Source organism: Saccopteryx bilineata, chromosome 5 (genome assembly GCF_036850765.1).
Source record: "Saccopteryx bilineata isolate mSacBil1 chromosome 5, mSacBil1_pri_phased_curated, whole genome shotgun sequence".
NCBI lineage: Eukaryota > Metazoa > Chordata > Mammalia > Chiroptera > Emballonuridae > Saccopteryx > Saccopteryx bilineata.
The window spans coordinates 21,506,101-21,531,749 of NC_089494.1; the positions used below are offsets into that span (position 1 = coordinate 21,506,101).

At 38.3% G+C, this 25,649-nt stretch overlaps 1 protein-coding gene across 1 annotated transcript in view; it reads left to right on the forward strand.

The window, feature by feature from the left end:
* The window catches only part of ABCA12 (ATP binding cassette subfamily A member 12), a 181,127-nt gene that overhangs the window by 140,245 nt on the left and 15,233 nt on the right, over nt 1-25,649 (forward strand). The window contains exons 34-47 of the mRNA XM_066279669.1: nt 55-307; nt 915-1,001; nt 1,783-1,876; nt 4,481-4,608; nt 7,977-8,064; nt 9,805-9,910; nt 14,103-14,157; nt 14,732-14,909; nt 16,418-16,533; nt 17,987-18,146; nt 19,280-19,533; nt 21,590-21,794; nt 22,934-23,043; nt 23,364-23,505. Coding sequence (XP_066135766.1) covers nt 55-307; nt 915-1,001; nt 1,783-1,876; nt 4,481-4,608; nt 7,977-8,064; nt 9,805-9,910; nt 14,103-14,157; nt 14,732-14,909; nt 16,418-16,533; nt 17,987-18,146; nt 19,280-19,533; nt 21,590-21,794; nt 22,934-23,043; nt 23,364-23,505 — 1,976 coding nt within the window. The remainder of the gene's footprint in view (nt 1-54; nt 308-914; nt 1,002-1,782; nt 1,877-4,480; nt 4,609-7,976; nt 8,065-9,804; nt 9,911-14,102; nt 14,158-14,731; nt 14,910-16,417; nt 16,534-17,986; nt 18,147-19,279; nt 19,534-21,589; nt 21,795-22,933; nt 23,044-23,363; nt 23,506-25,649) is intronic.

A 25,649-nucleotide genomic window follows, 5' to 3' on the forward strand; every position in this document is an offset into this window, starting at 1 on the left:
TTGATTTATCAGAACTCTCCAGAACACCATATCAAATCTCTTTCTCTTAATCAGACAAAATCCTGACGAGAGGAGAGAGACTGGATGGTTTTGGACTGTTGCTGAAGAAGATAATGGCTATCCTCATTAAGAGGTTCCACCACACCCGCAGGAACTGGAAGGGTTTCATTGCTCAGGTTATCCTCCCCATCGTCTTTGTAACCACTGCCATGGGCCTGGGCACACTGAGAAATTCCAGCAACAGCTACCCAGAGGTCCAGATCTCACCATCTCTTTATGGTACCTCTGAACAGACAGCCTTCTATGCGTAAGTCCTCCTTTATCTGGAAAGTATGTCCGCGTTACTGCTAGAGGCACAGTTACGCCTGAATGGATGCAATGAAATGCTGAAGAATAAGAATGTAGGAGCCACAGCACCCAATTCTGTCAAAGGATTGGACAGTGTGATTTATTGTGACATGATACTTCTATTGCCAACAAATAACATTAAGGAGTTTTTGTGTTTGCCTAAAATAAAATTATAGTAGATCTTTATTTTTAATGACTAGACTTTAATCAAGAGAGGTTAAATATCATTTCCCAATCTATTGTAATATATAGAAGATAACTTTTTATTGTTCTCACAAATTGAATAATGATGTCAGAAATTCTGTATAATATCACGTTATATATACACTATGTGATCACTAAATGCATATAACAATCAGGGGAATAACAAGGCAGCCAAATAGAGATGTGTGTTTATTTTCTTCTGGGACACTTTTTTTTCTCTACAATGAAGTCTTTCTTGGATTTTTATAACAGCGGTTCCATAGAGAACCTATTTCGCTTCCTCAAGTTATTCATAAACATGAGGTTAATACTGGAGACTAGTGAAGGAATCATGAATCTGCTTCTATCCTTTAATGTTACAGGAATTCTAACCCAAGCACGAAAGCACTGGTCTCAGCCATGTGGGCCTTCCCTGGCATCGACAACGTGTGTTTGAACATCAGTGACGCGTAGGTAGTTCCTGTTCTTTTCTTTTCTTTTTCCATCCTTCCACTTTGTGTGTGTGCCTGTGTGTGAGGCCGGGTGAATGGGTGGAGGAGGCTGGTGCACTGATAGAAACGTGTGGAACGGGCATTATCTCTCTCCTTTAGTTCACTCTCTGGCTATGCTGTAATAATAAACATTAGATGCTTTCTAAATTGTCAAGTCCTTTTGTGTACGTTTTTTCATTTAACAACCACGGCAATCCTGTGAATTAATAATCCCATTTTTAAGATGAAGAAATGGAGGTTTATAGGGACTGAGAGTCTTGTATGAAGAAAAGTAGGCAGGAAGTTATGTAGCTAAAGCTGAGACGCAAGTCTTGACCCCAGTTCCTACGCTTTTGTACTAGGTAGGGTGCTTATTCAAACTTTCAAGATAGGGTGCAACACATGTCAACCTGCCAGTAAGGCATCATTTTGCTGAAGTATCTTCTTTGTGTCAGAGGAGGGAATGAAAAGAACAAAGAGAAAACAGTGTCCAAAAAAAAAAAAAAATGCCCCTTTCTGCCTTATCAAGATAATTCAATGAGCTTGGGTTTTAACACTGGTTAATTATGAAGTGGTCTTCCTCAACTTCCCCCAAAATGTCAGATTACTTGAAAATGGTAGCTGCAGTGTGCATTCAAGTAATAAAAAATCAGTAGGTTATACCAAGGACCTGAATTGAATACCGGAGACTCTTTTCTATGCTCATGCAGAAACATGAGAATGCACACATACCTCACTGCAGTATCATTTCTCCTTGCAGAAGGTGTTCAGGAAAAAACAGTCTGGGAAAATGGAACACCAGTGGAGAACGTGTCACTAACTTTGGTGTTTGCTCCTGCTCAGAAAATGTCCAGGTAAGACGGAATTCAGTTTTGTTGAAGTAGGCAAAAGAAAAAAATATATATATCAAAACTTGAAAGATCTATCTGTGTTACCAAAGAGTCAGTATAATTTTATTTTATGGAAGCTAGTAGCACAGGGATGTGGACCTGGGGCTCTAAAAAATATATTAGCTTTGAACTTCAGGTCACTGCTGTAAATCCATCTCAAGACAAATTTCCAAGGGTAGGTAATTCTATGGCGGTCTTCATGGAAACTAACCGAAGATGAATTTTTGGTTTCAGTTCAGTTCTAACCAGAAAGCTCTATATTTCATACAACGAAATGCCACCATAACTGGCATATTTGAAAATACAGTGAGACTGCCACTGTAGTGGTCAGCTGGGAAGTCAATAATATAGGAATCTAGAACAGAACTCCCAATGTCTCCAAGCAGCACCTCCAGAATGCAAGAAAAACCTGTGTCCTGAAAGAAACAGAAAAAATTGTCCAGTTACCACTTACCTTAGGCCTATCAATTCAATAACCTTTTAAGAAAACCAACTTCACTGGGGAAAGTAAAGATAGTTGAAGAACAGAGATTACTATTATTAGTCTCTGAGAGTCACTATGCTGTCCGTCACTTCCCCCTGGGAAGGAATCAAGCAATATTTTCTTCAAAGTGTCATATGATTGTACCTGAACTGTCTTCATACAATATGTTAGAATGGAAATGTTTTCAGTGAATGCAAGCTGTTTTTGTGTTTTCATGCAAGACAGTTATTAACAATGAAAGCTTAGATTCAACAGGCATCTTTTGGAATCCTTGCGTGTTTAAATATTAGTCTTACCTAGTACTCAAAGATTGTTTCTAATCCCTCTAATTTCTGAAATGATGTATTTTAATAGCTTAGCTCACAGTAGAAGTCAACTAACCGTATATAAAATTGGAATCTGGATACATATTTTAATTAAAAAAAAAGCAGGAGATTTAAAATTTTTTGACCTAATCCTCCGCTGATGAGAACTTTAAATTTGTATAAACGGTTTGTAAAAGTGTTTGACACTATCTACTAAAGCTGAAGATATATATATTCCATGCGGGACCTGTAATGCCGTTCTTATTATATACCCACCATAAATGTGAATAGGTGCACCAAGAGACATATTCTAGAATGTTTATAGCAGTACTATTCGTGCTAGCCACCCCAATTCCCACCGACAGAAGAGCGGATAAATCGAATATAATATATTTCCACAATGGAATTCTTTACACAACAAAACAGAAATGATTGATCTGCAACAGCACATCATATTGGAAGCTTCTCACAAACAAAGAATGAGTGAAGAAAAAGCTAAATACAAGAAATTACATATAATATGAATCTATTTACATAAAATACAAACCCAAGCACAGCTGTCCTGGGTCAGTTACTGTGTCGGTGGTAGTGATGGGAAGGGAATATGAGGGAGCTCCTGGGGTCCTAGCATTGTCTGTTTCCCTGATCTAGTTACTGGTTCCATGCGTTCAGCTTATAAATTCATCAAGCAGTATACTTTTTAATAAATGTACTTTTCTGTATGTATAACTCAATAAAACTAAAGCCAAAAAGTTACACTGCATATATAAGGGTGTCTTTTGATTTGTGAAACCAGTGGCATTCTAGATTGTGATCTTCTGGCTGGTACAACTTGACAGGTGAAATTCAGTGGTTATTTCTTAGAGTGACCTGCAACCCTGTGCTCTTGGTACTCAGGTATGGGACAGTGTATGAGGGGACAGAAGGAAAACTGAAAAAGGGCTAGACTTTTCCCAAACTGCCCTTCGTGGTGGTAAAACATGGGAAGCTCCAGTGAAGAGTGAGTGGTCAAGAAGTGTAGAGAGCGACAAGCATAAAAATAAATGGTTAAAACCAAACTCTGAGATTGGTTAATACTAGTGTACCAAAGTACTTAATGTTCATGAACGTGTGATCATAATGTAGGATGCTAACAGTGGACAGACTGGGCGAAGGGTCTACAGGGACCTTGTAGTATTTTTGCATATGTATGTATATATATGTAACTTTTTATTTTGGAATAATTTTATATTACATATGTAAATATTAGATTTAGATTTCTAGAAAATTAAATTAAACTTAGACTTAGATATTTATAAAATTGAGCTATGACACCCAGGTTTGGTACCTTAAAACTAACAGAACTCGAATTTTCATCTACTGCTGTTAGACCCCAAGAACTTAAGTCTGTTCATTATCTTTTCAAATTGGGGCAAACATTTTTTCTTCTCTGTGAATTATTAAGGGAACTTTGAGTCATTTTAGTGTTTAGTGTTATTCTCCAAATGTACCACGCTTGTCAATACAATAAAAGAAAAACCACACATTAGATGTATTCTTTTTTTATTTCAAGTGAACCTGAACACATGTTTAAGCTCCCTCTGTAGGATAACTATTTGTTCTAATTTCTTTTGTAGGCAAATGGCCTTCCTTTTCGGAGCTCTTTAAGTCAGAGAGCAGACTTCACACTCTACCGGCTGCAATAATAGACAAATCATGAGACTGAAGGTCCTTGACATTGTCTATTTGGTTTGCACTGCATTGACCAGAAAGAACTTAATATTTAACTTTATTTTTCAGGAATGTCCTAAATTTAACTATTCTCCACCTCACAGAGGAACTTATTCATCCCAAGTAATTTATGACCTCAGTGGGCACCGCTTGGAAAATTATCTTATATCAACTGCTAATGAGTTTATGCAAAAAAGGTAAAAATACTCTGTTTATAACATTTTAGCATATCTTTCTTTCCAATTTTAATAATAGCTGTCTCCTGAACTTGAAACAATAGATACAAATGTCTATTGATTATTTACATGATTAAATTTTCTGGGTTTTTTTGGCCTTAAAAATGTATTATAAAATTTTGAACATTTTTTTCCTTGAAGATGAGGAAAAGTTATTGACTGGATGATGCCAATGTGGAGAATTTCCAGGCATTGTTTTTGGTGACAGATGGCCTTAGTTTAAATATCTGCATGTGGATAAAGTGTGTACATGTGTAGCAAGGTCACGGCCAAAGTCACTGCAGTATTTGTCCTGGATATAAGGTTGGTAGGCTTGCGTTTGCAAAAAAACATGGATGGACCTGGAGGACACTCTACGGAGTGAAATAAACCAATCACAGAATGACAAATTCTATGTGGTGTCGCTTGTATGTGGAATCTGAAATAGTAAAGTTTATAGAAGGAGAGAGTAGGATGGTGGTGGCCAGAGTTTGGGGGGCAGGGAAGTGGGGAGATGCTGGTCAAGGGGTTGAACAGTTTCAGTTATACACTATGAACAGATCCTGGAGATCTTAATCAGCAGCAAGGTGGCAAAGTTTACAATACTATTTATGTATTTGAATTCGCTAAGAGGATAACTTCTAAGAGTTCTCAGCGTGTAAACACACACAGAAAATGGTGACTAGGTGAAGTGATGGATATGTTAATTAGCTTGATGGTGGTGATTATTTTACAATTGTATACAACATATCAAAACATCAAGTCATGGCCTTGGCCGGTGGCTCAGTGGATAGAGTGCCAGCCCAGTGTATGGACATCCCAGGTTTGACTATCAGCCAGGGCACACAGGAAAAGTGATTATCTGCTTCTCCCTGCCTCCCTATCCCTTTTATCTCCCTCTTCCCCTCCAGCAGTCAGTGGCTTGATTGACTTGAACATGGCCCCAGGTGCTGAGGATAGCTCGGCTGGTCTGAGTATGTTGGCCTCAGGTGCTAATAATAGCTCAGTACTCGAGTATCGGCCCCAGATGGGGTTGCTGGGTGGATCCCTGTCAGGGTACATGCGGGAGTCTGCCTCACTATCTCCCCTCTTCTCACCTAAAATAATAAAAATAAATCAAGTTATACACTTTAAATATATACAATTTTTATTTGTCAATATATCTCAATAAAGCTGGGGGGGAGTTAGTAGGGTTGCAATAGCTACTATTTTCTCCTTTTTTCTATCTCTTGCAACTTTTATTTCTCAGTGTACATAGAGGACTAACATTTGCTATAAAATAATTGAAAACTACAGATAAACCAAAAAAAAGGAAAAATATTCTCTCTTGACAATATGAATAGTCCTGGAGAGTCCTATGTTAAGTAAAATAAGCCAATCAGAGAAAGACAAGTTTTACATGATTTCACTCATTTGTGAAATCTAATGAACAAAATTAACTAACAAACAAAATAAAGACAAACTCATACATAGAGAGCAGGCAGACAGCTGTGGAGGGGGGAGAAGTTGGGTGAAAATGGTGGAGGGATTGAGCAAAAAACATGAAACTCATGGACACCGACAGCAGAGTGGAGACTGTAGGGAGGGAGGTGGAGGAGGGGATGGGGGATAAAAGGTGATGGACGAAGACTTGAGTTAGTGGGGATGACCACGCTATATGGCGCACAGAGATGTGTTATAGAACAGGGCATCTGAAACCTATATAATTTTGTCACCCAAATAAATTCAATTAAAGAAAAAAAGAAATTTAAAAAAGTAGTCTCTCTCCCTCCAGATACAACCACTATTGCTTGTATATCCTTCCAAAAATTTCCTAGTCAGACATACATGTAAGTAATTTCAACAAAATGTGATTATAAACAAACTGTCCTAAAACCTGTTTTTTAAAAAAGTGAACAATGTGCTATAGTGTTCTTTGCATGTCAAAACCTCACAGCTATGGAATTGCATTTAAGAAGATAGTCACAGCCCTGGCTGGTTGGCTCAGTAGTAGAGCGTCGGCCTGGCGTGCAGGAATCCTGGGTTCGATTCCAGGCCAGGGCACACAGGAGAAGCGCCCATCTGCTTCTCCACCCCTCCCCCTCTCCTTTCTCTCTATCTCTTTCTTCCCCTCCTGCAGCCAAGGCTCTATTGGAGCAAAGTTGGCCCGGGTGCTGAGGATGGCTCCATGGCCTCTGCCTCAGGCGCTAGAATGGCTCTGGTTGCAACAGAGCAACGCCCCAGATGGGCAGAACATCGCCCCCTGGTGGGCATGCCAGGTGGATCCCGGTTGGGCGCATGCGGGAGTCTGTCTGTTTCCAGCTTCAGAAAAATACAAAAATAAAAATAAAAGAAGAAGACCATCACGAGGAGATTACACCAGTGTGATGGCATCATTATTTATTTAACCCAGGGGTCCCCAAACTTTTTACACAGGGGGCCAGTTCACTGTCCCTCAGACCATTGGAGGGCCGGACTATAAAAAAAACTATGAACAAATCCCTATGCACACTGCACATATCTTATTTTAAAGTAAAAAAACAAAATGGGAACAAATACAATATTTAAAATGAAGAACAAGTAAATTTAAATTAACAAACTGACCAGTATTTCAATGGGAACTATGGGCCTGCTTTTGGCTAATGAGATAGTCAAATGTGCTCCTCTCACTGACTACCAATGAAAGAGGTGCCCCTTCCGGAAGTGCAGCGGGGGCTGGATAAATGGCCTCAGGGGGCCGCGTGTGGCCCGCGGGCCGTAGTTTGGGGACCCCTGATTTAACCCAACTCCTTTTGGGACATTTAAACTAGTTTATTCTTTAAATTGCTACTTGGATGTTTTTTAAGTCCAGTTTTTATTATTAAGAGACCATGAGCTGACAGGTAGTTATTTGTATGAACACAGCTCACCCTCAAATATCCAGGAAGAGAAAACATATAGCAGCAGGGGACAAGCTAAGGGGAAAAGTTTGGAGAATAGAAGAAATGCAATTATTTGAAAAAAGATAAAAACTGGTGTTATATCACTTTAATATTAAATTATCTTAAAAATGATCTTTAAGTGCTAAAATCTGAGATGGCACAGAGCCATCCAGTTAAGTGGGAGGAATTAGTTACATTATGTGTCACTGATTTTCACTCCACATTTGCTAGTGTTTACAAGGACCTTTTTCTTCTTGTTATAATGTGCATTTTAGACTAAAATATGATTAAATAAATTGATAAAAATGTAAAATATGTGTCAGGCAGTATTTATTTCATACTGGGAATGCATTCCTAATGGAAAGAAAAGATTGAGCTCTTAAACATTTTAGATCTATTTATGACTATTTTCTCCATTAAGACAAATACAAATTTTATTATTCTATATAGATATGGAGGTTGGAGTTTTGGGCTGCCTTTGACTGATGACCTTCGTTTTGATGTAACAGCAGTTCCTGCTAATAGAACACTTGCCAAGGTAAGTTATGAACTTTTTGCTGGGATGTCATAAAAATGGGAATGTGAACTTGAAATGTTCAAGTGTATTCACAAGGTAAAAACAAAACATGGGTACAATCAATTTGAAAAGTAGTCTGGTGTAACACATGCCTCCTAGCACAGTGATTTCAGTCCCGTGTAGGCACCCCGGAGAAACGTACACATTAGTACCAGGATACATGTACAAAAGTATACTAGTCATGTTTCTCAGATTAGCCAAAAACAGCCCCAAGTGCCCATACACGGTAAGACCAACAAATACATTGTTACATATTCATTCAATAGACCTTTTAACAATAGAAATGAATAAACTCAGTTCTGTGTAATACACAGGCTAAATCTCCCAAACATTATTAATAAGCAAAAGGAAAGACAAAAAGGAATACATACCATAATTTCATTTACTATAAACATTGAAAATAGATAAAACTCAACCACGTTGTGTAGGGGCAAGAGAATTATGATTTGGAAAGCCATAGAGAGTCAGGGAGAAGTTATTCTGGATGCTGGCAATTTTTGTTTCTCAACCTGAGTGATGGTTCAACGGGTATACTCTTGTTATAATTTTTGTTAAACTAGACATTGTTTTATGTATATTTTCTTATGTTTTGTCATATATATCTGGCCTTTTTCTTTAAAGAACATGGAAACAACAGAATTTGATGGAGATTTAAAAAATCCTGTTGGCTCTTTCTTTCTCTAGATCATACGTATGTATGAAAACAAGCTGGAGTCACAGAATCACACACATATGATTATCCACATGATCGATGCTAGTCTTAGGAATTTTCACTTGCCCTTTCCATATTTCTCATTTGGTAGTAAGAGACATAAGCAGACCTGGGGGAAGTGGAGACTAATATTCATTTAGTTATTGTTACAAACCAAGCGCTAGCATCACCTACTTCATCCTCACAACATCCTTGTGAGATTTTATTGATCCTATTTTAGCTGATTTTCACAAGGTCATGGAGAAAAGAAATAGTAGTCCTGAGTATTTGAGTGTTACCCCCTTTTGTTCTTTTTCTCCCTCTCTCAAAACACAGAGTAAATATTCTTGCATAAACAAAGGAGTTGTGCTATTCAATAATTTCTCTATAATCAGATATGTAATTTTAAAGTATCAACTGGCTTTCTTGAATTGAGGCTCACCAGTAATTTAAATCCCTCTGTTTTTATCATAGAAAGTAAAGTAACTCACTTTTTTCTGGGTTATAACTAGGAACAGAGAGTTATTGGGGTATTTCAAGGTTATCAACCTTATTGACACAATGCTTGTAAGGACACAATGCTTGTATATGCACTTAATTTTTTTTCTACACCTTGGAATATATGTCATTTGCTTTTATTATTATTTTTGAGAGTCAGAATGCCTTGGTTTTAGTCTGAGAATCACTTTATGTCAGCCTCAGAAATGGGGATAATCATTTCTCCAGTTTATTTAAAACTGTGCCTAGTGAGAAGATTGGGATAAGTAATAACTCGGTGCTACCACACAGAAATAAAACTACTTTCACAATCTCTGTCCATCCCTAAATTGGAAACTTAGAGGTCTGTGGCCCATACTCTGGGGGATGGTTCATAATATTCCAGAACGAAATAAGCTATTGGGAACTGGTGCTCTGATTTTAAATATGAACTCTGTAGACTGTCAGATTGTAAAGGCAGCCTAATTTGTTTGAACACAGTCCTGACCTTGCCTCCTTTTGGAATTGAACAGGTATGGTATGATCCAGAAGGCTATCACTCCCTTCCAGCGTACCTCAACAGCCTGAATAATTTCCTCCTGCGAGTGAACATGTCAAGACATGACGCTGCCCGACACGGTAAAGTTACTTACACAGAGCTTCCTTTCCTGCGGCTTCTGTCACTCTCCACACAAAACTCACGTTAGCTCCTGTGCCCTCCCCAGCGGCAGGTATCTTATTGGTACCTAAATCACAGATTTGCAAAAGGATTTTAGAAGTAACCACTGTCGAACTACCACCAGATGGAAGATTTGGGATAATCCCCTGAACTTCAGGGTAATTTTGCTTCGTCATTTATCAGTTCAGGGAGGTCATGCTGACGTCACGCTTATTTCTGCTCTTCTACTTAGCAGTTATATCTCATAAGAAATTATTTTATAGCTATTAACTTGTATACAGGCTAAATATATTTTTTTAAATAATGTAAGTAAATATTGAACACTAATCTAAACATGAAGACAAAACTGTTAAACTGTAAACTTCTATACTTGACCAAAAGTGTTACTGTTGATCGAGCATTTACCATATGACACATACTTTCTATGGAATGTCACGGATCCTTACAAGCAGCCTTTTGGGATGAGCATTTATTGTTCTCTACTACTATTTATCTGGGCCTTGGAAGTAGGATTTGAACTCATGTCTTGTCTGGCTCTTGCCGCTTCATTTTTCTAATACTTGTTAACTTCATGTTTCTATTACTCCTCACCTGCAGCCAGGTCTAGTTTAGCTGGATTTCCCAAGAGGCTTTCATATAGTTTTAAAAATAGAATCCGTAATTTGAAAGGGACTGGTTTATTTTTTTCTAATTTCGTTACTGTCCATCAGACCATTTTTCCCTTCTTAAGGCTTGCTCAAATTATTTTGCCATACTGATCCTAAACATAATAATGATCAAGATGAAAATATACTAGAAACATATCTGCTGGCCCAGGTTGAGTTTCTCACCTGATAAATAGGCTAGCCAATAAACTACTGAGTAGGAAGAGAAGACACATGTCTTTGAAAAACGCTGAGGCCTACTTTTCTCACACCTCCCTGCTGTTGGGCCTCAGAGTGTATGCAGATGTTCTGGTGACGGTACCGGTAAACCGGGGAGTCAGATACTAATTCTAGAAACAGAATCTTTTGGAATTTTTATTTCAGAGGAAACAGCATTTTTCCCAACTGCTCTAGCAGGAGAAACCATAAAAGAAAACAAGATTGATTGATAGTCCTGAGATTTAGAGCATCAGGAAAGGGCAGAGTCAAACGTGGTAAATTAAGTTAAATGGTGACTAAAGCCAGGTGAGTCTAGTGGAACCTGGTTTGAAATACTATTGAACACTTGACTTTCAGTAGGAGGTCTTATTCAGAGCAACAGACATTTGCTGCTGTGACAGGTAATGAAAGTGCAAAAACTATAGAAATGCCTAGGGGGAAATGTAGCAAAGGTATGTAGGTGAGGACAAGAGCCCAGTGGTACATTTGAAGGGTCAGTTATTGAAACCTGTATTCAGATTTTATTTATAACTAGTGTTCTTTACCAACACCAAAGCAATCTGAATCGCTCTGGACTCCAGCAGGCTAGTTCTGCCTTCTTCCTCTCTGTGTGTAAGTTACAGAGTATAAAGGATTAAGAATTCTGAAACATATACTGTATATTAAACCTAAAAGGAAATTTATTATTTTTTAGTTGAAAAATAAGGCTTAGCTTGAATTATACAGAAGTTAATAATAATATGTCTTCTATTTTTTTAACATCTTTTATTTAGACTTATGAAAGTGGTAGCCTTCCATCCTCTCTGGAAGGAGTTTGATTTCTTTAAAAGAAGACATCCACGTCCCCCTAAAATACCTGTGTTATTTTGTAATGCAGGAAAGGGGTCTGCCGTGGTAATGCTGCCTTTAGAAATCAGTTTAACCATTTCCCTGCCCCTTCCCCACCACGCTAGCTGTTTTAAGGCATTTTTGTTGAATTGTACATGGGCTGAGGATTTGCTTCAGCTGCACAATTGATTTTCTTTGAAACTCATATGCTATTAAAAATCTTTTAATTAGGCCCTGGCCGGTTGGCTCAGTGGTAGAGCGTCGGCCTGGCGTGCGGGGGACCCGGGTTCGATTCCCGGCCAGGGCACATAGGAGAAGCGCCCATTTGCTTCTCCACACCCCCCCCCTCCTTCCTCTCCCGCCGCCAAGGCTCCATTGGAGCAAAGATGGCCCGGGTGCTGGGGATGGCTCCTTGGCCTCTGCCCCAGGCGCTAGAGTGGCTCTGGTCACGGCAGAGTGACGCCCGGGAGGGGCAGAGCATGGCCCCTGGTGGGCGTGCTGGGTGGATCCTGGTCGGGCACATGCGGGAGTCTGTCTGACTGTCTCTCCCCGTTTCCAGTTTCAGAAAAATACACACACACACACACACAAAATCTTTTAATTAGCTTTCCTTAACAATATCAGTATTTATTATATTTATGTGGTTTCTTCTCATAGCTAATTACACACGAAAGTTCTCTTCTTGTTTCTTAAAAAAATGTTAAGTTTGCTTGTTGTTACTAATAAATATTATACAATGATGCCCTTTTTCAAAATAACTGACACATTGTTTCCTCCACCCTGGTGTTTATTCTTACCCTTTATTGGGTTAGTAACAATGGTCAATGGGAAGTATCTCATTTCAGATTTACAACTGTGGAGACAACATAAAATATATTACTTTTAATGTATATTGTATGTGGGGGAAATAATTGAAATTTTAAGATCGACTAGATTTAAAAAAGCGTTTGTTGATTAATCACTGGACTGAAAACCTAGGCTGCAAGCTGTGGAGCCCACAGAGAAGATTTTGATACTGACCCTTAACTCTTGACACGTTTGTTTGATCTTTCAGCTAAAGATATGTATAAAAACAATTGGTTCGGCCCCATTTTTCAGAGTATTTAAATGCACTTTTCAAAGATTCTTCTAGTAACAGAGAGTATTTCTGGATTCTGACACACAAAGCAGAAAAAATTTAAAAATGTCTTTCACCTGCCTATATTATAATTCAACAATAGGTTTATATAGGGTTCCAAGGAAAATTGAATCTCAGTAAAAAGAGAGCTCATTAATTTGCAAAACAAAAAAGACAAGAAAAGTTCATTCCCACAGTGATGTGATTAAAATTTTAGTTCAACTGGTTATTGTTGTTGTTAACTTATTTGTTTAACTTCAACTACATACTTTTTTTCCTTTAACATATAACAATTGTAGAAGTCAACCTCAAAGCATGTATCATTCTACTTAATAAAAATTATGAATTTAAGTTAATTGAGAGAATATAACTTCAGAATAATTATATAGTATTTGGGTGTTGTGAAGAGGCCTTAATATACTAATACAATGAACATACGCTACATGAGCAATACGTGAGAAAGTTCTTCCTTAGCTAACGACTCTAGGAACACGTATGTCAGTGACATCTTTCTTCCATTCTCTATCATTCTTTTCCAAAGTTACTGCAGCAGAATAGACCTTGCCTTTACACTGTGGTCCTTTGGGAAGCTGTCACTCACCCCATTTTGACTCTGGCTAACCAACATCCTCCAGGGAAGAAGGGAACGAAAACTTTGCTTCTGACTCAGAAAGGGGAACTGACTGTGGGAGACCCCAGTAATTTATGACCATCTTGGACTCAAGTGACTACTTTTATGAAGCCAGCTAGTCTCTCTGAATCTCCCTGGATCGGTCCTAATGAAAACCCCTTGGGGGCGGCTGAAGCCCCAAGCCCCCCTGTGGTAGAATTCTAGAACAATGGCCACCTTAGAAGAGGTAAAGAGCAGGAGGGAGCCTCTTCTGCTGATACTTCCCCACCACAGCCAATAGCACAGTGAAGAAGAAGGGAGGTGGTAAGTGTCTGTTCTTCAAGAGATCCGCATATGATTGGGCTCTCTTCGAGTTGCTTCTGTATATGCCATCAATTTTGAAAGTGCAGCAGATAACGAGAAGAAAGTGGGAAACAAGTACTTAAATATAATAGAGCGAAAAATGCTGTATAAGAAATGTAAATTCTTTCCCCTCCCTCAAAGTTCCATACACAATTTGAAAACATTGTTTTTCCCTTTTGTGTCAGTGTCTCCAATCGTATGGCATTGATGAGATTGGAATAAAATGGTTTTCCTTTAAAAGGATGATCCCCAAAGTAAAATTCTTTAGATCATAGCATAAGGAGAAAAGTATTGTGTATTATTCTCTAAAAATTGGTATTCCTGATGAACTGAATACCTACTAATGAAAAGAACTGTCTCTTTTCTTCAAGGCATCATTATGTACAGTCACCCTTATCCGGGAGTGCAGGACCAGGAACAAGCCACGTAAGTAGATGTATCTGGCATGACAACTTTGTCCTTGGCACAGCAGAGCCTCTGCATAAAGTTCTGTAATTGGAAATCACAGTTGTATCTGAATGAATGTCATTCTAGACAAGCTGGTAATATAAGTCACTGACAGGGATAAAAGGACGTTTCTGAAAGAGCGTACAGTGGGGTTGCCAAGTAGAGCTTGTTGACTGTAGATTCACAGAATCTGCTGCTTTTGTAAGTCAAGTGCATAAGTGCTTCATCATTTCAATTTCTCTGCATAGCATTTAAGTACTGTTTCTCTGTTCAAGACCTCTCTCCCCGGATGCACCCTGCAACCCTTGGAGACTGAGGTTTTTCTGTCAAATGTCCCCCAGTCAGTTCAGATGTGGTAGACCTACACTCATTCCAGGGTCACAGCCAAGTCACATAGAGGGTATTATCTGGCTGCCTTGCTAGAGGAATTATTTGTGCCACAGCCAATTCTTATACTGTTTTGTTGACGGTTTTAGTCATGAATCTTTCCAAAAGGAAAAGAGTTCCAAAAATTTATGTGTGCCTTCTTCCTTCCCCCCATTGCTCACTCCAGAATGAGCAGCTTAATCGATATTTTAGTGGCACTCTCCATCCTGATGGGCTACTCTGTCACCACCGCCAGCTTCGTCACCTATGTTGTCAGGGAGCATCAGACCAAAGCCAAGCAGTTGCAGCACATTTCAGGTGTCGGTGTGACATGCTACTGGGTAACAAACTTCATTTATGACATGGTGAGTAACCTGGGTACTCGTGGAAAAACAGGACTGATTTGAGTACAAGACATTAGTTTTATACTTGAGATTTATTCGTGCCAGTTTGTTCAGAGTAGTACCACAGTGAGTCAATTAAGAAAAAAAATGCTTTGCATCAAGCTTGTCGTCGCCCCATGGTTGGATGATGCAATAGAGCTGCATCTATTCTGTGGTCACAGAGAGACCACCTGCCCTGGTCTCTGCGGGCTGAGGACCACCCAGATCAGATCCCTGGGACACATAGTGAAGGCAGGTTCTTGGGCCCCACTTCAGAACTGTTAGATCCCTGTCTTGGAAATGGAACCTGGAAAAGACAGTATGCGCTTTCAACAAAATCCTTCAAAATATCTAATGCACACTGAAGTCCAAGGACCACCACGGTGGAGTAAGAGGAGCTTTGCAGAATTGCCTTGCCCAGTGGCACCAATCAAGCTGACGAAAGTTTAATCAACTAATAGTGAAAGTTTCAAAGTGGCAGCCTCTACCAAATGACACATTGGAGAAGATTGGTAGAAACAATAAAGGATGCATTTTATTGATAGCTCTCTCATTTGCATGAAATGGCCCCAAAGTTCAGTTGTTTTTTCTTGACTCCACATGTGCCAGTATTGGCCAAAAGCCCAGGATGAGTATACTTTGCCTGGTGACTAGGTGAAATTGTCTGAGTTGCTGTAAAAACATTGGCTTAAAGGATTAGAGAGTAATTAACTGCATGTCCGTTTTGTGAACGTATCCAGCGATGTCTGAGATGTATTTTGTCGTAAAAGTCAAATCTGAAGGAAGAGTAGTGACTCCTCTGGATTTAATAGGAGCTTTAATGTTAAGAAGGCTTAAAAGTACGCACTCCTGTGCAGGACTACTATTTAGATTCTGCAATATATCTGGAGCTCACTCCAGTTTAGGAGAGGCCCCGCCCCCAAATTAAATTAGCATCTCTTTTATTAAGTGCATCTTGCTGTACACACTCAGCATTTAGTACTTATACTTGTCAGTGATGCACTGAGGTCTCTTTTTATCTACCTGTGATTCCAAGGATAAGAGGGACCTGCTGCTTAGCTGTTTTGCACAGACTGGCTCATGCTGATAGCCAAGCTTTAGAAATCAGCCATCTGAGAGAGTGCCAGCATTCAGAATGAAATCAGTGCTTTGAGCACTGAATCGAATGCAAGGGTACCTGGCTGTCTTATCTCTCTCACTGGACCTATGGCACCGAATCATCCACAGTCTTGAAGCCTGGAAGCAGGAACACTAGGGACTCCATGTGTATCTTACACAGATGAAGGCTGGCTTGATCTCACATTGCAGGAGGCAACTTCAAGAGTGAAATCAATGTAAAATAAGCTAAACATTTACAAGCAACAGGAACATAAGTAGAAATTCATTCCCTCAACTATTTCTAGGTCAACTTGTTACAGGTTAAGAGGGCTACTGATTTTTCTTTAAAAATACTTGCCATATATTAAACTTTGTCTCACACATTCCCATAGGTCTTCTACTTGGTGCCTGTAGCATTTTCAATTGGTGTCATTGCTGTTTTCAAGTTGCCCGCTTTCTACAGTGGAAACAACCTAGGCGCTGTGTCTCTCCTGCTGCTGCTGTTTGGGTAAGCTGCAGCGAATGGAGAACGAACAGAACGAAACTCTCCTAGGCCCAGACGGAGCCGAAATCTCATTCACTAATTTACAATTGCCTTGGGGTTTCGTTAGCCATGAGTGGAGACTAACAATACATTACACTTGCTGGTTCATAGTTTGTAACGTATAATTCTTCTGAAAGTAAATGTTGTCATTAATAGTAATACCGACCACTAATGAGCACATACCAAGGGTCATGCTTAGCAATTTGCAAAAAAAATGGAGGCTTTGGAGTGATCATAAAAATGCATATATGTGTGTAGATTTATATATTGACAAAATTTTAGTATATATAGCATTATGAGGTATGTATTTATGTATATTTCTTTTATTTCCATTTTTATAGGTATCTAAACCATATATATAATATTGTTTATATATTAGGGTAATACAGGTAATACAGATTGATACGACCAATGCTTAGAATAACAAATGCATGGGTAGTATCCATTCAGTCAGCAATTGCAGCTGACGAAGGATCGTTCTGTCTCTAGTTCTACTTCATTACCCCAAAGGTTGCTCAAGTATTTTCTCCAAAAAGACAGCCAGCTTCTAAGCAATACCCTGTCTGCTTAGCTTGCTTACAGTAATACTATTATTTTCCTCAACTTTAAATTGTAAGATTTATGTTCATTACATTTATATTTCTGAAAAGAAAAAAAAAAAAGGTCTTGCCTAATGGTAACACCATCTCTAGGAAGAATTAATTTGAAATTGTAATGATTTACAATTGTCCAAGGTTTCTTAGAAGAGAGGACTTTTACTGGCATTTTATAAATATCCTTTGGATTTTTGTTGTTAAAGGGAAGGATAGAAAAAGAGAGAGATCTAGTTACATGACTTGGCAATTCATTCCTAATAAATATTTATTTCATTTTGGAATGCCATCTAAGTGTGCATGTATGTATGGTTGGATGTGTGCACGTTTATATTTAATAAAGGAGAATTAAGAAGCCATAAGTTTGGCCCTGGCCGGTTGGCTCAGCGGTAGAGCGTCGGCCTGGCGTGCGGGGGACCCGGGTTCGATTCCCGGCCAGGGCACATAGGAGAAGCACCCATTTGCTTCTCCACCCCACCCCCTCCTTCCTCTCTGTCTCTCTCTTCCCTCCCGCAGCCAAGGCTCCATTGGAGCAAAGATGGCCCGGGCGCTGGGGATGGCTCCTTGGCTTCTGCCCCAGGCACTGGAGTGGCTCTGGTCTCTACAGAGCGACGCCCCGGAGGGGCAGAGCATCACCCCCTGGTGGGCAAAGCATCGCCCCCTGGTGGGCAGAGCGTTGCCCCTGGTGGGCGTGCCGGGTGGATCCCGATCGGGCGCATGCGGGAGTCTGTCTGACTGTCTCTCCCCGTTTCCAGCTTCAGAAAAATACAAAAAAAAAAAAAAAAGAAGCCATAAGTTTAATTCTTAGTATTGTTTACATACAGGTATGCCACATTTTCTTGGATGTACTTGCTGGCTGGGCTCTTCCATGAAACAGGAATGGCTTTCATCACTTATGTCTGCATCAACCTTTTCTTCGGCATCAACTCCATTGTTTCCTTGTCGGTGGTGTACTTTCTGTCCAAGGAGAAGCCTAATGACCCGGTAAGGGCCTTTATTATTAGTCTGCTGAGCTTCAGTGCATGGTTCAAATGCTTCAACATGCCCAAGGCGGAAAGATTTTTCTGTATTTTGCATTCTCTAAATAGAAAAGAGGAATTTCATTACATTCTATTTAATTTAGTAGGGGAGAAACTACAGCCTTTTAAAATTCTTTTTAGGCTCCATCTAGGTTATTAACTATGATTGCATTTACGTACTCAGCAGCAAGACTCTTGAGATATGATGGGGCTCGAGTGGGTGATGGAGTTGAAATCAGGTATAGTGTATGGCACTACAAAAATCATGCAACCAATCCGTCCGCTAAACTTTTTACTCATTAACAAATTGTTATGGTATGGTAGTGAGAAGGACAGTGGCTTAGTTAGATGGCTATGGGTTAAGATTTATTTCAGCATTCATGGGGGGAAAAAAATCCTAATTCATTCCCTTTCAATCACGTCTTGGCGCCTCCTTCATTGTAAGCATCACTTTCCATTCAGAGCTGACAATTATGATTAGCGAGAAAGAAGCACTCGCGGTGTCAGGCAATTGACTAGCAAAGAATAGAGAGGAAATAAAGTGAACTGAGGAAAAAACAAGCACACTCCAGGAGGAAGAAGAAAATTCATGAGGTGCACGTGGTTGGCCCCGAGGGTGAATAATGTGAAAATGAACCGTTTGCTTCTCATTAAGATACGTTGTTTCCCTCCTTCCGTCTCATTTCACCATTTTAGTCCCTCTTCTGATAGAAATTACCTTCGGTTCTTAAACTGTACTATACTAAATTCTTTTTTCAGTCAGGCACCAACTGATAACCCTGACTCAGACCCCAGCACCCTGATTCCTACATTTCTAACATCTAACGCAGATCTAGAAGTCATTCTGTCTCCAAGGTTTGGCCTGGCACCTTTGATCATCTCAGAATAATCAAGTCCTTTCTGCTTGGATTATAGCAATGAATTTCCACCATTTGGATACAGTGGATATTTATATGCAAATTAAGCATGCATTTGAAATCACTGCCAATCTAGATAAGCTTCTCAGGTTTTCCAAAATTTGTCTATATCTAATTTTAAGTTTTTGTCAAGTTGTTGGATGTCTAACACTGAGCTTCATTTTTATCTCTCTTATTTCAGACTTTAGAACTTATTTCTGAAACCCTCAAGCGCATTTTCCTGATTTTTCCACAATTCTGTTTTGGCTATGGGTTGATTGAACTTTCTCAACAGCAGTCGGTCCTGGACTTCTTAAAAGCATATGGTGTGGAATACCCAAGTGAAACCTTTGAAATGGATAAACTGGGTGCAATGTTTGTGGCTTTGGTTTCTCAGGGCACCATGTTCTTTTTCTTGCGAGTCTTAATCAATGAATGGCTGATAAAGAAGTTCAGGTAAATACAGTGAAAATATAGTATTTGATATCCATGACAAAACTCAATTTAGAATATTTGGGGAGGGGTCAATATGTCTAAGCTTTTCCATTGGTATGGAAATGTATTGCTCAATTTTTTTTTTGTAGCATGATACACCATTCATTTCATTCAGTAAATAGTTACAAATTTTACTATTTGTCTCCAAGTATTGCTTACTTTAGACTGGAGAGTAGTAACATTAAGCAGCACTGTGAGCTGTAAAGAGATTAAGACTGAGTGGTGGAGAGAAAATATGTACATAAACAACAGATGTGGCCTGTTTATGTTGAGTTTGGAAGAAAAGGGGAAAGAAGATTGAGTATATAGCATATCAGTAATAGATTGGGGAAATATTGAAAAAATGGTGAATATGTAGCATATTAGCAATGGATTTGGAAAAAGAAAATTGAAAAATTGAAAATAGAATCATAAATATATCTACTATTAACCCAGCAATTTTATTTCTAGGAATTTTTTCTACAGATATGCTCACAAACATGTAGAATTATATATGTATAAAATTATTCATCATAGCAACAATTTCCTAGTGGCAAAAGAAAACAATCTAAATGTTCTTTATTTAGAGACTGGTTAAATAAATTATATGCCTACATTCATGAATTAAATAGCATTCAACCATTAGACAGAATGACACAGTTATCTGTATAATATTTTGGAATACTTCTAATAATTATTAAGTGAAAAATGCAGGGTTTGGAACTATGTGTAAACTATATTAGCATTTGAGTTAGAAAAGAAATATATGTTTATGCAAACATATGCATAGACTATCTAATTACGTGTGCCTGTGCTGAAAAGAACTGTATATATTTGAAGGAGATTTATTTTTCACTATATATTTCTCGGTACCATTTTAATTTTAATACATGATGTGCATATATCACCTTTCAGAAAATATAACTTAATAATATTAAAAGAAATGATAAGAGCAAAGAAAGAAAGAAATCTTGGAACATATTTGAAAAATGAGCAACACAATTTGTTTTGAACAGAATAAATGCAATGAAATATTAGGAGCTAGAGTGTGTGGTTGGAAGATTATGGAGTTTATTGAATGCTTGGTTAAAGAGATATAGATTGGACTTTGTTCAACAAACAGTAGTCCATTAAAGGTTTTTGAACAGAGAGCAGCACGACCAAAGGGTGCCTTAGGAGTTGTGATTTTGTGGACAGTACCGATTGGAATGAAAGATTCAGAGACACCGGAGTAATTTGAGGTTTCTGGAAAAATCTAGGTGAAAAAGAGTGAAGGACTATGATGGTAATAGAAATTGACAGCAAATGATCAATGACAATGGCTGAGTATTATAAGATGTTTCCAGTCAGCAGACTGTCTGTGTGAGTGGATTTTGGAATGGGAAAGATTCAAAGAAAACATTACAGTTGGAATCTCTGGGAATATCATTAGAAGACAGATAGACATTGGAAGGAAGACCTAAACTGATTTGTTGAGTTTTTAATTTTTTGATTGGTCTGTTTTGGTATTTATTAAGCAAGACACTGTGGTGGGTTTGACACCTATTGAGTTTTCAAGGCAAATAACCATAACATGTTGGATAGATCCTACGTGAGAAATTCACAGTAAAAAGAATATAGAAGAACATTTATATTATTCATAATAAAAGGAGAAATAAGATTTTTAAAAAGGAGACCATTGATTGTAAAATTGTAAGTGTTCAGTCTATTATTGACTTTTGTGTCTGTCCAAAAGTAACTTTCAAACATAAACTGACCTCCTTATTGCTAAAATTAGAAATCTGAATTATATTAGTGAATCTGTAGGCATTCAAGGCATGGAAAGCAAAAGCCATTTTTCAAATATCATCATGAATATGATGAAGGGCATTCATACACTTTTTAAGTCATTTGAGTAGCATAATGTATAAGAAGTTTAAAACAAAACCTAGTATGTGATAGCACACTTTTGGTGCAGTAAGAATCCAGTAAAGCATGTCAAAATTGAATGGTGCCATTTCAGAATCATTGATGCAGATCGTTGGGTTCATTTTTTTAGACTCTTCTTCAGAAAATTTAATTCTTCACCTGCAATTGAGACAATAGATGAAGATGAAGATGTGCGAGCTGAGAGATTAAGAGTTGAGAATGGTGCAGATGAGTTTGACCTGGTCCAGCTCCACCGTCTCACAAAGACCTACCAACTCATCCACAAAAAGATTATAGCTGTGAACAACATCAGCATTGGGATACCTGCTGGGGAGGTAAGGAACAATGTTTCATTTCTAACTGTCCTTCATGTTGGCATGGTAAGTGGTAAACACAAACCTTCATCTTTTCTTCTAGAGATATGAAAGTCAACTTCTGAACCTTTTGATGGATTCTATGTATAAAATTTACAAGGGTCCTTGTGTTATTTACCCTCTTAATCTTCCCTCTTGATAAGTCGGCTTTATCACACACTCAGTCCTGAGCCCCTGCCCAAGCTACTATCCTCCCTGGGTTGGGCTTTCAGTCTAGAAGCTTGGGCAGAGGTGCTTTCTTCAATGTTGAGTATCCAGGCCTCTTCAAAAGAGAGCATAAAGAAATCTGTTGTTGGAAGTGAGGTCCCAACAACTGAATCCTTTTTTATTCTTGCTATTTTTATAGAAGCAACATTAAGGCAGCTTTGAAAGGAGGAAGAGAATGTAGGCATTGCCTTTAGTTTTCTGAGCAGAGCTGCAAAATAAATGTGTCAAATTTATTTGATAGCATATAGAAATTATGGCTTCAGTAGCTTCTTCAATAATGTTGTTATTAAAGTTTGAATAATGTGAAATGTATAAACACAATTACTTTGTCAGGTTAGTATATCTTGGGTATTTTATCATGTCACACACAGGTGTGCTATAATATATATATATATCAATATATATAAAACAAGTCATGTGTGTGTGTGTTTACAAATGTTCAAATGGAGTTACTGGGAAAATAGGAAAAGATACATAAGTACCAATGTGTTTTAATAATTTTTATTTTGCAATTATAGTTGACATACAAATTATATTAGTTTCAAGTGTGCAACTCAGTGATTAGACATTTCTATAACTTATGAAGTGATCATCTCCATAAATCCAGTACCTATTTGGCATCATACATAGTTATTACAATATTATTGACTATATTCCCTGTGCTGTACTTTACATCCCCATGACTATGCTGTAACTACCAATTTAGAACCTATTTGTTGTAAAATAGAAAGTTTTATCAATCGCCAACCAAGCACTATGCATGAATAATTCCAGTGATTTATTTTTCTTGGGAATTTATTTTACCCAAGAAAAAGAAGGAAAGAGATACAATAGTCACATATCTTTGGTTTGGGTCAAGGTTTACATCTTCTATTTTTCCTCCCTCTAACCAGTGCTTTGGCCTTCTTGGGGTGAACGGGGCAGGAAAGACTACTATCTTCAAGATGCTGACTGGAGACATAATTCCTTCAAGTGGAAACATTCTGATCAGGAATAAGACTGGGTATGAAAAGCAAAGGCTTTAATTTACCAAGCACGATATAACTGAAGGAGAAAAACAAAGCAAATTCTTAATGCTACTTTATGGTTATATTATTAAATGGTTATAATAATTAAATATCATATTAAATTAATTATGTATTCTTTCAACGTGAAATTAATTATATATTCTTTTAACTGTGATGGTGGGATTATTTTACCTCTTTTTTTTTTATAAGAATCACTAGTCACCATGATCAAAATAAAGATGCCTTCCCGACATCTGGAGATGAGGAGGGTATCATCTTTCCAAACTCATTTGTGTTTCTGATTCTCTCAATTCAGCTCCCTGGCTCATGTTGACTCCCACAGCTCACTGGTTGGCTACTGTCCTCAGGAAGATGCCTTAGATGACCTGGTAACTGTGGAAGAACATCTATATTTCTATGCCAGGATACATGGAATTCCAGAAAAAGATATAAAAGAAGTGAGTCTAAGTGACAAACTAAATCATTTGAAAACCATATTGTTTCCACTTCTCACCCACCCACAAGACCAAACCCACTTCTGGAAAGCTATTACATGTCCTACTGGCTGTGATAGTGGATCCAGTATTAAATTGATTGCGCACATCACATACACGCCTATGATCTCAGCTTTAGGAGTGCCTCAGCCAGTGTTGGTTCAGTTACTTCTTCAGAATGATCCACTAAAGCAGTGGTATTCAACCTGGTCCCTACTGCCCACTCATGGGCCTTCCAGCTTTCATGGTGGGCGGTAGCAAAGCAAGCAAAGTATAAATAAAAAGATAGATTTAACTATAGTAAGTTGTTTTATAAAGATTTATTCTGCCAAACTTAGCGAAAATCCGACATAAAGTACTTGGTAAGTAATTATTATTATATGCTTTAACTTGCTGTAACTCTGCTTTATAAATTCTATAAAGTAAAGTTACTTCCCTACTTTATAAATCACCATTACTGTGGAACTGGTGGGTAATTAGAAAATTTTACTACTAACAGAGATACAAAAAGAGGCAGTAGGTATAAAAAGGTTGACTACCCCTGCACTTGCCCTGACTGTGGGTGGAGCATCGATTGGTGATGTCTGTATACCCATTAGTGTCCAGCTAAGTATTGAAACATGGAATTACCCATAAAATGCCAAAGTAAAATAGAATAGCTTCCATTTTGATTTTTTAAAATATGGTTTGTACTTCACTAGAATGATTTGCCTTTGTAGTGGAATGGTTAACCTTTCGGGCAGTTTCCTATGCTTCTGCAAGCACAGGGACCTGTTGAAATCCTCCTAGGATTCCGCTGTTTGCCAGGCTACTTAAGCATGAAAATCGCCACAAATACACCTGATCCTCAGTTAATGTGCTAAAGTTCAGATACTGGGTCAGTCTTAAAAAGACGTAAAGCCTTTGTGACAACTCATCCCTCAGTAAGAAGAAAGATAAAACAATGATGACAATCAATGAGAAACCTGCCTTGAGAAAGGCTTAATTCTGCTTTAGCTCTTTCAAGCTTTACAAGGAAATCCTGTGTTAATGTAGCAGAAAGAACAGTCTGTAACTGTAAACGCAAACATACATACACTCACAGACATATGTTTATCTGCACATATCTTTTTTTATTGATTTTAATTTATTGTGTTTACATAGATTCTAGTGTTGCCCCAAATGCATCCCCCCACCCCCGTATTCCCCTCAACATCTCCCTTGCTCCCTCCTAATAGTGCCCTCCCCCCTTCCCTTCAGGTTTATCCCATCCTATCATCCCCTTTTCCTCTGTCCTCTTTTCCTCTGGTCCCTTTGATCCCTCCTCTGTCTCAATTCCGTTTCTCAGTTCTTATTGTTCATTGGATTCCTCAAATAAGTGAGGTCATATGATATTTTTCTTTTTCTGCCTGGCTTATTTCACTTAACGTAATATTTTCCAGGTCCCTCCATGTTCTTGCAAAAGATAAGATTTCCTTCTTTTTTATGGCCCCATAGGATTCCATAGTATATATGTACCACAGCTTTTTAATCCACTCATCCACTGATGAATACTTGGGCTATTTCCAGATCTTGGCTATTGTGAACAATGCTGCCATAAACATGGGGGTGCATTTCTCCTTTTCAAACAGTGCTATCGTGTTCTTGGGGTATATTCCTGAAAGTGGGATAGCTGGGTCAAAAGGCAGCTCGAGTTCTAATTTTTTGAGGAATATCCATACTGTTTTCCACAGTGGCTGCACCAGCCTGCATTCCCACCAGCAGTGCAGGAAGGTTCCCTTTTCTCCACATCCTTGCCAGCACTTATTGTGTGTTGTTTTGTTGATGAGCGCCATTCTGACTGGTTTGAGGTGATACCTCATTATGGTTTTAATTTGCATTTCTCTAATGATTAGTAATGTTGAACATTTTTTCATATGCCTATTGGCCATCTGTATGTCCTCTTTGAAGAAGTGTCTATTCATTTCTTTTGTCCATTTTTGGATTGGATTGTTTGTCTTCCTGGTATTAAGTTTTACAAGTTCTTTATAAATTTTGGTTATTAACCCCCTATCAGATGCATTGTCAAATATATTCTCCCATTGTGTAGTTTGTCTTTTTATTCTGTTCTTATTGTCTTTAGCTGTGCA